At 41.8% G+C, this 12926-nt stretch overlaps 1 protein-coding gene and 1 long non-coding RNA gene across 2 annotated transcripts in view; one reads left to right on the top strand and one right to left on the bottom strand.

Moving 5' to 3' along the window:
- LOC309560041 overlaps positions 1-12926 on the bottom strand; it is a 156877-nt gene that overhangs the window by 63352 nt on the left and 80599 nt on the right. The gene's annotated exons all lie outside the window — the stretch shown is intronic.
- The window catches only part of LOC309560037 (complement factor B-like), a 117220-nt gene that overhangs the window by 24765 nt on the left and 79529 nt on the right, over positions 1-12926 (top strand). Inside the window, exons 4-6 of the mRNA XM_082263540.1 lie at positions 4659-4832; positions 7870-7965; positions 10155-10288. Coding sequence (XP_082119666.1) covers positions 4659-4832; positions 7870-7965; positions 10155-10288 — 404 coding nt within the window. The remainder of the gene's footprint in view (positions 1-4658; positions 4833-7869; positions 7966-10154; positions 10289-12926) is intronic.

Below are 12926 nucleotides of genomic sequence, written 5' to 3'. Positions count from 1 at the left end.
CTTCTTCGGTAGGAGCGCTGAGCACACTATTTGGTTATATGCACGGATGGTGGATATTGATACTGAACCACTTTGAATTCTACATACATTGATGGACTTTTATCACAATATTTTGCAATAATAATGATTTTTGGCGCAGCACTGTTTTATGATTTAAATTGATACCAGTTGGCACATTTTCTTTCAATGTATGCCAGCATAAGGACCTGTTAAATATAAGGTATGTGAATGGGAGTAGTTTATACTGGTGTATTGAACTGATATACACTGGTTTCAAATAGAAAAAAGAAAACAAGCCCTACTCTTTTCAATGTAACACATGGTAACGCGTGTCGATGCAACACAACGCACATCAAAGAGCAGGAAACCCAGCAGACAATCACAAGTTTGGCTCTTCAGCTGTGCCCTAAACTCTTTGCATGCTTCAGGAAGCGAGGAAAAAAGTGCATGTGAAAATGCCAATATGCCAATGGACATTACTGCATATGTTTTTACCTGTACCCAACGCACACTTTGAGTTGTGAATGGATCCAGAATAAAACACTTTTAGCCCCTTATTTTACTGTCTTGACTTTCAATATTGTTTCAGTGGTGCATACATTTTCCATATTTTTGTTAACATATAAGCTTTTTCTTAATATAGCTAATAAATTAATATATAGAACAGGAGTAGAGGTGAATGAGCTTGAAGGAGGCCCAGTTATTCTGTAGGGTGTGAGATGGGTAACATCTGGTATGTATTTCAGCATCTAAGATCTATAAACACATTCGTTTAAAAAAAAAAAAAAAAAAAGGTAAATTATGTGTAGCACCCTACAAGGTAGGTGCTAGGCAAAGTATAGTGGGCCTTGGCTGCCTAACAGCAGGGCCATGATTTTCAGCTGAGCTGTCATGTCTCCCAGGTGTGGCTGCTGAGAGGGGAGTCTCCCCACTGGCTCCATGAGAGGATTCTCATTGGGCCGTGGAGGAAACCCAATCAGAGGCACATTCAGGCCTGTATCTACCCCAGAAGGCAGATTCTGCTGCAGAGGATTCTGGGAGTGGGTATAAGTTTGAGGGGAGCGCACGCCGCAGCATCTTTGGCAGGAAGCAGAGTCCCAGGAGGGCGAGTACGGCTGTCTCTCCTCCTGTCAGAAGGATCGGGTGTCTCGGGTGGCTGCCTGAGAGTACAAAGAGAGAGCTGAGCTGAGCTGCAGAGAGGATCCGGTGTGCCGAGAACCAGCGGAGAAAGAGGGGTTCAGCTCCAGCAAAGCATTCCAAGTTTGTGAGTACTGTGAACTGCCCCTGGGGTTCTGCCTAGCTTAGAGGGGACCACTTCGGTGAAGGTCCCTGGGATCCAGGAGCTATGTAGCGGTAAAGGGGTGCCTAGTGAGAGGACCCTGAAGTGTCAGAGGGGGTGCCTAGTGAGAGGACCCTGAAGTGTCAGAGGGAGTGCCTAGTGAGAGGACCCTGAAGTTTCAGAGGGGGTGCCTAGTGAGAGGACCCTGAAGTGTAAAAGGGGGCGCCAGCGGTTGGGCCCTGAAGAGTTAAGTGTACAACGTACAGCGCGCAGTGTACAGTGTTGAGAGTTGCAGCAGCACAAGCAGTTACAAGGAGCTACCTCAGTCAGTGAAGGGCTGGAGGGAACTGTTCACTGGTCTTTTGAGCTAACCAGTGTCAAGAGTCAAGTGTATTACAGTCCTGGATCTTCTGAGTTAACCAGTGTTAAAGTCGAAGTTCTTGCACAGTTCAGCAAAACAGTATCTTCAAGCGCCAGGAAGTGTTGGTCGGCATTCAGCAGGCGTCAAGACAGCGCTAACAGGCATTTTTCTGTAAAGAGTCCCAGTTAAACGTAAGTGAGCCAGAGGAGTATCCCACTCATTCCCTTCTCCCATCCCCATTACAAAATAAACAAAACAAACCAAAGATGCCGGAATGGTCATTGTCTCCAATCTCACACTTGTGTATTCAGCTTAAATGTGTGGAAGTGTTACTGGTAACAATGGCAGACCCATATCAGTCCCAATCCCTGGAAAAAATGCTACATATGTTAAAAAAGAATCAAAAAGAAAATATATGCAAATGCATAATACATACAGTCAGGTCCATAAATATTGGGACATCGACACAATTCTAATCTTTTTGGCTCTATACACCACCACAATGGATTTGAAATGAAACAAGCAAGATGTGCTTTAAAGAGGTTGTAAACCCGGTAAAAAAAAATTTTCTTTTTCTACAACCTGAAAGAGAAATACATAATGAGCTAGTATGCATCGCATACTAGCTCATTATGAAATACTTACCTTAGAACGAGCCCCCGCCGTGCAGCTCACTCACCTCTATGACGGGCGACATGTCTAGTCGCCCGTCTTCCGGGATCGCGGCATCCGGCCATCTGATTGGCTGGAGCCGCGGTGACGTCACTCCCGCGCACGCGCGCGGGAGCCGACAGTCACGGCACGGGGCTCTGAAGGAACGGCACGAGCGGCCGTTCCTTCATAGCGCATGCGCCGGTGACGTCACTGGATGCATCGAAGGTAAATATCTCCTAAACGGTACATGTTTAGGAGATATTTACAGTACCTATAGGTGAGCCTTATCATAGGCTTACCTATAGGTACAACTTCCCGAGGAGGGTTTACTTCCTCTTTAACTGCAGACTTTCAGATTTAATTTGAGGGTATTTACATCCAAATCAGGTGAACAGTGTAGGAATTACAAAGGTTTGTATATGTGCCTCCCACTTTTTAAGGGACCAAAAGTAATGGGACAGATTAACAATCATAAATCAAACTTTCACTTTTTAATACTTGGTTGCAAATCCTTTGCAGTCAATTACAGCCTGAAGTCTGGAATGCATAGACATAACCAGACGCTGGGTTTCATCCCTGGTGACGCTCTGCCAGGCCTCAACTGCAACTGTCTTCAGTTCCTGCTTGTGGCATTTTCCCTTCAGTTTTGTCTTCAAAAAGTGAAATGCATGCTCAATCGGATTCAGGTCAGGTGATTGACTTGGCCATTGCATAACATTCCACTTCTTTCCCTTAAAAAACTCTTTGGTTGCTTTCGCAGTATGCTTCGGGTCATTGTCCATCTGCACTGTGAAGCGCCGTCCAATGAGTTCTGAAGCATTTGGCTGAATATGAGCAGATAATATTGCCCAAAACACTTCAGAATTCATCCTGCTGCTTTTGTCAGTAGTCACATCATCAATACATACAAGAGAACCAGTTCCATTGGCAGCCATACATGCCCATGCCATGACACTACCACCACCATGCCTCACTGATGAGGTGGTATGCTTTGAATCATGAGCAGTTCCTTTCCTTCTCCATACTCTTCTTTTCCCATCACTCTGGTAAAAGTTGATCTTGGTCTCATCTGTCCACAGGGTGTTGTTCCAGAACTGTGAAGGCTTTTTTAGATGTTTGGCAAACTCTATTCTGGCCTTCCTGTTTTTGAGGCTCACCAATGGTTTACATCTTGTGGTGAACCCTCTGTATTCACTCTGGTGAAGTCTTCTCTTGATTGTTGACTTTGACACACATACACCGACCTCCTGGAGAGTGTTCTTGATCTGGCCAACTGTTGTGAAGGGTGTTTTCTTCACCAGGGAAAGAATTATTTGGTCATCCACCACAGTTGTTTTCCGTGGTCTTCCGGGTCTTTTGGTGTTGCTGAGCTCACTGGTGCGTTCTTTCTTTTTAAGGATGTTCCAAACAGTTGATTTGGCCACACCTAATGTTTTTTCTATCTCTCTGATGGGTTTGTTTTGTTTTTTCAGCCTAATGATGGCTTGCTTCACTGATAGTTACATCTCTTTGGATCTCGAATTGAGAGTTGACAGCAACAGATTCCAAATGCAAATGGCACACTTGAAATTAACTCTGGACCTTTTATCTGCTCCTTGTAAATGGGATAATGAGGGAATAACACACACCTGGCCATGGAACAGCTGAGCAGCCAATTGTCCCATTACTTTTGGTCCCTTAAAAAGTGGGAGGCACATATACAAACTGTTGTAATTCCTACACCTTTCACCTGATTTGGATGTAAATACCCTCAAATTAAAGCTGAAAGTCTGCAGTTAAAGCACACCTTGTTTGTTTCATTTCAAATCCATTGTGGTGGTGCATAGAGCCCAAAATATTAGAATTGTGTCTATGTCCCAATATTTATGGACCTGACTGTAATTCCATTTATAGTGAATCCTGCCAAAAATCCAGTGCATTTTAAAGATTCTCTGCTCCATGCCTGTGATGCACTGAAATCCTAAGCACTGCTATCAGCCCTGCCCAACTCACCTATGTAGACTACAGAAACACCCTCATGTTGGAGAAAGGTGTAGAGAGGGAGGTGTTCTGTAGTCACAACAAACTTCCTGTTCTAGTGTGACAACACTGCTTCTTCATAAATACAGTACAGCAAATGAGTGTTGTCACCCTAGTAGAAATACAATGATACCATCAGGATAAAGATAAACACTTCTTAGAAAAAACAAATGCAGACATCCCATTCAATGATTAGAAGGTTGCAATATATAAAATGTTTGTTCTTTGGCTTAGGTAAACTGGATACACTCTAACTTACTACCATTAATGGATTGTCAAACTGTTCTGGTATGGCCACATTAATGTTATTCTATATAATTTATGGTATCTCTATGTTCTTTTCAGAGGGCCATTGCCCCAGTCCAGGGATCCCCATTGGTGCCAGTAAAGTTGGTACTTCCTATCGAATTGAAGGCAAAGTGATCTATGAGTGCCAGAATGGACTCAAAATGTTTGGATCGAAGACAAGGGAATGTAAAGAGAACAAGAGGTGGTCAGGATCAGAACCATCCTGCAGAAGTAAGATTAATTAAGACAAAATAATACTACTGAATGATAGAACACCTATGTAAATTGTAATTTCTATCAAATAGTTCTCAGGGGTTCCAGCAGTGAGATCTCCTTACTAAAGGTCCTGGCTTTCTCTTGCCCTCCATGATGAAATCTAGATAATTTGATTGAGTGTTCTGTACTTCTGGGATGTTTTTATTGCTCTCTGTTACCCCATTGTGGAAACTCAACTCACTGCCTGTGTGGTCTTCAACACAGAAAATCAGGGGAAAATGTCCTACTATGGGCACAGAAAGTAGTAAATAGTGAAACTGAGCCTTACAATCACTGCACCCTTCTCACCCATATATTAATAGGACCTAGCCTATTCATTGCCAGACTTTGGAAACCAAAATCCCCACTTTGAATTCTGTGACACATATCTTTAATATCCATGCCCAGTTTGAGTTCCTATGTTCTAGAGCGCATTTTAAAGGATCAATTTTCCAGAAAAAACTGGACCTGTTGGCATACAACAAATGTGCAGTATTGACCTAATGATCAGATCTTTCATCCATTATGAGGACCATATATTTTTTTTCCAATTGCTCTTTCTTTTCTTAATAGTAAACTTGACCTTACTATACCCTCAAGCATGAGATTCTATTCAACTATAGTTATTAACGTCCCCTAACTGGGTCAATAACATAGCAGTGTCCCAGTCCCAAATCACCTCTCTAGACTTGCTCTTTCATTTAATCTCCAGGCCCTGGGTGCAGGATCAAAAATCTCATCTTTTCTTGTCATCCTTGTGATGAAGCCACAATGTGGTAATATGCATAAAGGAGATTTTTTTTGGGGTGCAGACATAATGGCTTTATATCTGTTATGAATGATCCAATAAAGTATTTCAGAAGAGCATAGACTGGAGTGCAGTTCCTGAAAATGTATTCCCATCTAGATTCAAAAAAAGAGGAAGGAACATATAGCAATGACATGTTGGTTTTTTAATATATGGCAGATATTGTCCTATGTTAATACGAATGCATGGTTTTACTACCTTTTTTTTTATATATTTTTGTAATAAATAAATCTTGGTACCAATATTTCCTAGTTTTTTGCTATTATTCCCATCTAGCTCAAAAACATATCATGGTACACAACCCTGATCTCAGATGTACTTTTTTGTGATAAATAGTACCCCAAATTACCAATAAGGTCCTTCTAAGTGAATTTTTTTTTTTTGCCTTTCTTTCCTGGATTCTCTCCCTTTCCACTGTAATCCTTACCTCACCTAACCTACCCTTCTCCTTTCTCCCTTCCCTTACATAGTTACATAGATTGTGAGGGTTAAAAAAAAAGACATCAGTCCATCCAGTTCAACCTATGATGTGTGTGTGTGTTTGCTGTTAACCGTACATTGTATACCCCTGTACATTGTGGTCTTTAAGGTGCCCATCTAATAGTGTTTTGAAACTATCGATGCTCCCTGCTGATACTACTGCTTGTGGAAGAGGATTCCACATCCTGTGGAATTCTGACAATAATAATAACATCTGACAATAAAAAACCCCTTTCGTATTTTAAGGTTAAACCATTTTCCCTCTAGTTTTAGTGAGTGGCCACGTGTCTTATTGTATTCCCTTTCTCTGAAAAGTTTGTTCCTTATGCTAGGGTCATCACCAGTACAGTATTTGTACATTGATATCTTATCCCCCCTCAAGCGTCTCTTCTCTAGAGAGAATAAATTCAGTGCTTGTAGTCTTTCCTCATAGCTGATGTCCTCCATTCCCCTAATTATTTTTGTTGCCCTTCTCTGGACTCTCTCCAGTTCCAGCACATCCTTTCTGAGGACCGGTGCCCAGAACTGGACAGCATACTCCAGATGTGGCCGGACCATGGTCTTGTAGAGTGGGAGAATAATCTCTATATTTCTGGAGTGAATCCCCTTTTTTATACATGCCAGTATTTTGTTGGCTTTGCTTGCAGCGGCTTGGCATTGAATGCCACTGCCAAGCATGTTGTCCACTAGTACCCCCAGGTCCATTTCCATCTTAGATTCACCCAGAGGTTCCCCTCCTAGTGAGTAGCTTGCTTTCGTGTTTCTGACGCCCAAATGCATTACTTTATATTTTTCAACATTAAACCTCATCTGCCATGTAGATGCCCACCCCATTATTTTGTTCAGGTCAGCTTGTAAGGTTTCCACATCCTGCATAGAAGATATTGACATGTTTATTTCAGTATCATCCGCAAATACAGAGATTGTGCTAGATATTCCCTCCTCTAGGTCGTTTATGAATAAATTAAACAGGATTAGTCCCAGGACAGAACCTTGGGGGACCCCCACTTTCCACACCCGCCCAATCTGAGTACTCCCCATTAATCACCACCCTCTGGACTCTCCCCTGGAGCCAGTTCTCTATCCAGGTATTCGCCCTATGGTCCATGCCTACGTACCTTAGTTTGTACAGTAAGCGTTTGTGGGGAACTGTGTCAAATGCCTTTGCAATGTCCAGATACACCACATCCACAGGCCTTCCTTTATCTAGATGGCAGCTCACTTCATCGTAGAAGGTTAATAGATTGCTCTGGCAAGAACGATTTTTCATGAAACCATGCTGATTGCTACTAATAATACAGTTTCCATTACTAAAGTCTTATATATAGTCCCTTAACATCCCCTCCAAAATCTTGCAGACTACTGATGTTAGGCTGACCCTTCTCTACCCTACACCTTGTGTTCTTCAAACACAACATCTCACATCAATCAAGTGTAACGATGGAGAACTTAGGACCATAATATAAATAACGAATCTGTCATATTCTCCTGTAAAGCTTATTTTCTATCTTGTACCATAACACACTTTGTAACTTACATCTATAGATTATTTTCGAAGAGTCATTAAAACTGTAGGGTAAAAGAAAATGGAGGTATTTCCTCATTTAAAAAAAAAAAACTCAAATTCTACCTTTTGCAAATAAACATTTGGGGCTATCTTGTATATGTTTAGAAAAAATCTGGATATCGCATAATGTGTCTCATATACTACCACCTTGTCCACAGCTTCTTACACATATGATACCCCGGAAGAAGTGGCAGAGGTATTTGGATCCTCCTTGGCTGAAACCATTGAATCGTCAGACCCGGACAGAGTTGAAGGTTGGAAAATACATAGTATATAGTCAGACTTACACTATAGAACAGCCTTTCTCAGCTCTTTTGCCCCAGAGGAACCCTTGGGATAATTTACAGATCTCAGGGAACCCCTGGTATGATCAGTTCATTGGTTGGCATAGGGAAAATGCCTCTACATTGGATGTGAAACATGGTAAGAATTCCGCCCCTTACAGAGGTAACCAGAATGACTCCCTCTCAGTCATTCAAATGGTGCTGCCAAGTGACATTCGACCTCTAACTATACAGGCACCATCAGATGGAGGTCAACTAGCCACAAATCAAGGATCCCCTAGCCAACCTTGAGGAATCCTGATTGAGAATGGCTGGTACAGAAGAACACTTTAAAAATGTTTTTAATGCTTGTGGTAACAGAATGGTGAAGGCCCTTTTGTGTTTCAGCATGACTGTGGCCCTGTGCACAAAGCCATTGCCATAAAGACGTGGTTTTTCTATCTTGGTGGGCTGGAACTCACGTGGCCTGCACAGAACTCTGACCTCAACCCTAAACACCTTTGGGATGAATAGAAACACCATTTGTGAAACAGGTCTTCCCATACAACATGGTTTTGGAATGGCTCATACTCATATGGTTCTGATGGTCAGATGTCTATACACTTTTGGCCATACAGTGTATCTCTACAGGGAATGCAGGGCCTTGTTTGAAGCCCATTTGATTGGTTTCACAGAGAAAGAGATGGATTTAGGGTCATAAACAATTTATGGGGCTAGGGTTTCCAGTGTACAACTCTTTAATTGCATGAGTATGGGGGGTTATAGAGCAGCACACTTGCCGCTGGCTGTTCTTGAATTAATTTCCAGGACTTATTGCAATATTATGTGAGGCAGTCTGAATTTGCACAGTCACCTATAGCTCCCCATAAACTAGTAGAATTAAACTTAAAATTATTTTCTTTAAGAACAATCATTAGATTTTTTAAGCATTAGTAGGGTCAAAGCAATGTTCATTTTCAGCTGCAGCGAGGAATAGAATATAAAAATTGTCTCAAATTAACAGATTTCTAACAATGACTGTTAATTTTAATTGGGAAAGTCCATTTGTTCCAAAATCGAATGTTAAAAGCAAGTTACATTCGGAAGTACTTTCAAACAACATTTTGTTAAGTCATTGAATGTGCTGAGAATTTCTCTACAAATTTTCATACAAATGTTCAAATGCAAATCCACTAGTGTATAGCCAGCTTTAGTCTGGCTAGGAACAGCTTAATAATAATAAGCAAATAATGCTGTAAATGGTTAGGAAAGTAAGGTGGGGGTCCTATATTTACTGTAATTCCACCTTGCAAAATATATGTTATTTACTACTCTAAGGGCTCTTTCACACTCGTAGCTGGGGAGTGTTAAAAACGGGCAGCTGAGCCATGGTTTTACCACCCCTTCCTCCCGGCCACCCACCAGTATTCTAAAATGACAGCCTGACAGGGCTGCACACATAGTGTGGCCATGGCAGTTTTAACTTAGGCTGCAGAGTTTGACAGTCTGCACCACTGGTCAAATTTGCTCATTGAGATCAATGAAGCTGCACTACAACCGCAGTCCACTGCTTGGATTGCAGTTGCAGTGTGATCCTGCAATTTAACATTTCCTTTCGGCAATTAAAAGAAAAAAGTACAAAAAAAAAAAAGAAAACAGGCGGCAGTAGCACCTTCTGAATGCTTGGCACCAGGGGGGAGGGTAAACATTACTGTCTGCCTGTCTCAGAGGCGTAACTAGAACCTTCAGGGCCCCGGTGCAAAAAACCATGAAGGGCCCCCCAGACCCCTGGCCGGGGCCCTTCCCTTCAAGCCTGGGGCTCTTCCCACTGATCTTTGGACCCTTTACTTTCATTGCGGGGCCCTTTATTACGGTCCCGCAGCAAAGACAGCAGAACACAAATGTACTGGATAGGAGGAGTGATGGGGGCAGCATACAGAGAAACCAATCTCCTCCATTTTCCTCCTGCAGCTACAGGAGGAAAAAGGACAGTGATTTCTCTACATGCTGCCCCCGCCACCCCTCCTATCCAGGTGTACAGGGGAGCTGTGCAGGCCCCCTGGAGCATGGGGCCCGGTTGCAATTGCACCCCCTGCAACCCCTGTAGTTACGCCCCTGGCCTGTCTGAAACAGCCCTAAATGTGTATATTTACAGTGATGTCATTTTTGTTTCTTTACAGATAAAAGCGATCGTAAACTGCAAGTAAAAACAGGTGGCCTCATGAATATCTTCATTGTCATTGATGCTTCAAAAAGTGTTGGATCGAAGAATTTTAAGACTGCAAAGGAGATTGCGGAAACATTCATAGAGAAGGTACAGAGCCTCATGTTTAGCCAGTAGGAAATGTGACATAGGGAAGGTAAAGAGAGAATAAATATCCCATCATGATGAATATTTTATCAGTTACTAAGACTGCTTGTTTTTGCAATTAAACAGTTTTTATCATCAACTTTGTGTACAAAAACGTAGGCCTTGTTCACATGGCGAAATTACTTCCGTGCCCCATGCAGGATCATGTGCTACTGGCACGGGGATGCACAGATGTTGTGTGCATCCCATGCCGGCAGTCTCATAGCTGTCTATTGGGACACAGAGGCTGCACGAACACAGCCATGCTTCCAGTGTGACATCTGTGCGGGTGCAAGACCCTGAATGCACCCATGGTGAGTTCAGGGGCACACACCCGCACCCACATGGATGTCATATTGGGGCAGTAGCAACTGTGCATCCCCATGCGGATAAACATGGACCTGCACAGGACATGGATATAATTGCCCCGTGTGAAGAAGAATTATGACAACTTATATATTATAACAACTTTCAGGAAGTGCATATTAGAGGCAGTGTAGCTCATTAGTTAGAAGGGGGAACTGTGCTGCCCGTGTAACGATACTTCACAAGTTTGTAACTTGTGAAAGAGGAACACCTTGGGACAGAGAAGACATACGGCATGTGCATAACGCCACAATAAAAATGAGAATAACTACATTGCGCTGAATAATAGGAATGTCTTAAATGGACATAGTTAAAAAACTCTAAGCCTACCGATAGTACAGTTTACGTTCCAGAAAAAAAAAACCCTTAATTACTGTGCTGTGGGTAAGAGTCTCACACACATTACCTAAAGGAATAAAAAAACATAAAAGAAAATAAAGTCAGAGACCTAACAGTTTAGGGTCTATTTGTAAAATGTGTTGCATGAATGTCTGGCACGAAATTGCACAGCACAGCGAGGCTGGTCCTGCAGTCTCCTGGGACATGAGACATGTCCCAGGAGCTACAGGTGGCTGAGGAGGGGGGGTGCTGCGCTGGACAATGTGACATCATCCTTGATCCTTGCATATGCGAGGATTGAAGACATAGGAGCAGGTACCAACATAAAAAGTACTGGCTCTGCTCTCTCCCCCACCCCAAAATAAAATACCCCTGCAACTCAGTCACAGGCTTATGGGAGGGAGAGAACACTCAATACTGCAAAAAATATAAGAAAATATATAGAAGAAAATGGTACACTATCAATCATTAGTGCAATAAGATGAAATATGAAATACCGTATATAATCCAATAGATGGTGCAAACAAATGCAGTGATATCCTTTAGCAACCATTGTGTTATAAATGTTGAAAAAGTGTCCAAATATATTCCTTTCTCCACAGTGAATAAGACAATTATATTGTCACATCCGGACATTCATGTTTGCTGTGAGGATCGCCAAACGGTGTCAGAGCAAGCTGCGTTTCAGCACAATCTTATGTTTTAGAAGAAGGTTTTTTAGGTTTTCCTCTGTTTCTTGGATGAACTGATTTTGGACTTGAGCAATATCTGATGGGATATACTGTATGTGATGAGTGACCAGGACCCCATATATCATATAAAAAAAGTGCTTATCACCTTTGTAATTATAAGGTTGATCTCCTTCGGCGAATCATCCTAACCACTTTCAGACCAGAGGATTTGGCTGCTCAATGACCAGGCCCTATTTTACGATTTGCGACGCTGTACCCAAATGAAATTGATGTCCTTTTTTTCCCACAAATAAAGCTTTCTTTTGGTGCTATTTGATCACCGGTGCGATTTTTATTTTTTGTGCTATAAACAAAAAAGTGCGACAATTTTGAAAAAAAAAAAAAACAGTATTTTTCACATTCTCAAAAAAAAAATGTAAAAATCTAAATTTTTTAACATTTTAGACCAATTTGTTTTCTGCTACATATTTTTGGTAAAACAAATCACAATAAGCGTATTTTTATTGGTTTGCTCAAAAGTTACTGCGTTTACTAACTACGGAAAAGATTTATGTAATTTTTTATTGTTTTTTTTTTTTACTAGTAATGGCGGCGATCTGCGAATTTTTTGCGGGACTGCGACATTGCGGCGGACAGATGGGTCCCCTAACTGACATTTTTGGGGGTACCAGTGACAATACGCCTCAGGCGGTGCGCGATCGCCCCCTAGCTCCTCTCAGGTGAGTGCTGCACATGTACGGCACTTAGCCTGGGAGACCCAGCCCGCCGCAGTACATCTGCGGCGGCTGGACGTAAACTATTTTTTTAAGTAGGGAGGGAGCACACTGGTGAAAGAAATCACAATCGTTGTGATTAATAACTGTCTATTGAGTGATTGCGTCAAAATATTATAACTGAAAGTTATCACAGAAACTGGTTTTATTTATGTAATGTAATGTTTGTCAGCATTTATAGCCCATCGGCTGCTTAAGGACATTGTTTGCAAAAAATATATATATATATATATACAGTATACACTGCTCAAAAAAATTAAAGGAACACTTTGAAAACACACCAGATCTCAATGGGAAAAAATTTCACGGTGGATATCTATACTGCTATGTACTGGGTAATGTGTTATGTACGAAAGGATGCCACATTGTTTGATGGAAATGATAATTATCAACCTACAGAGGGCTGAATTCAAAGACACCCTGGAAATCAAA

Source organism: Pelophylax lessonae (genome assembly GCF_965119305.1).
Source record: "Pelophylax lessonae genome assembly, chromosome: 7".
Taxonomy (NCBI): Eukaryota; Metazoa; Chordata; class Amphibia; order Anura; family Ranidae; genus Pelophylax; species Pelophylax lessonae.
This window is presented reverse-complemented; position numbering and strand designations above follow the sequence as displayed.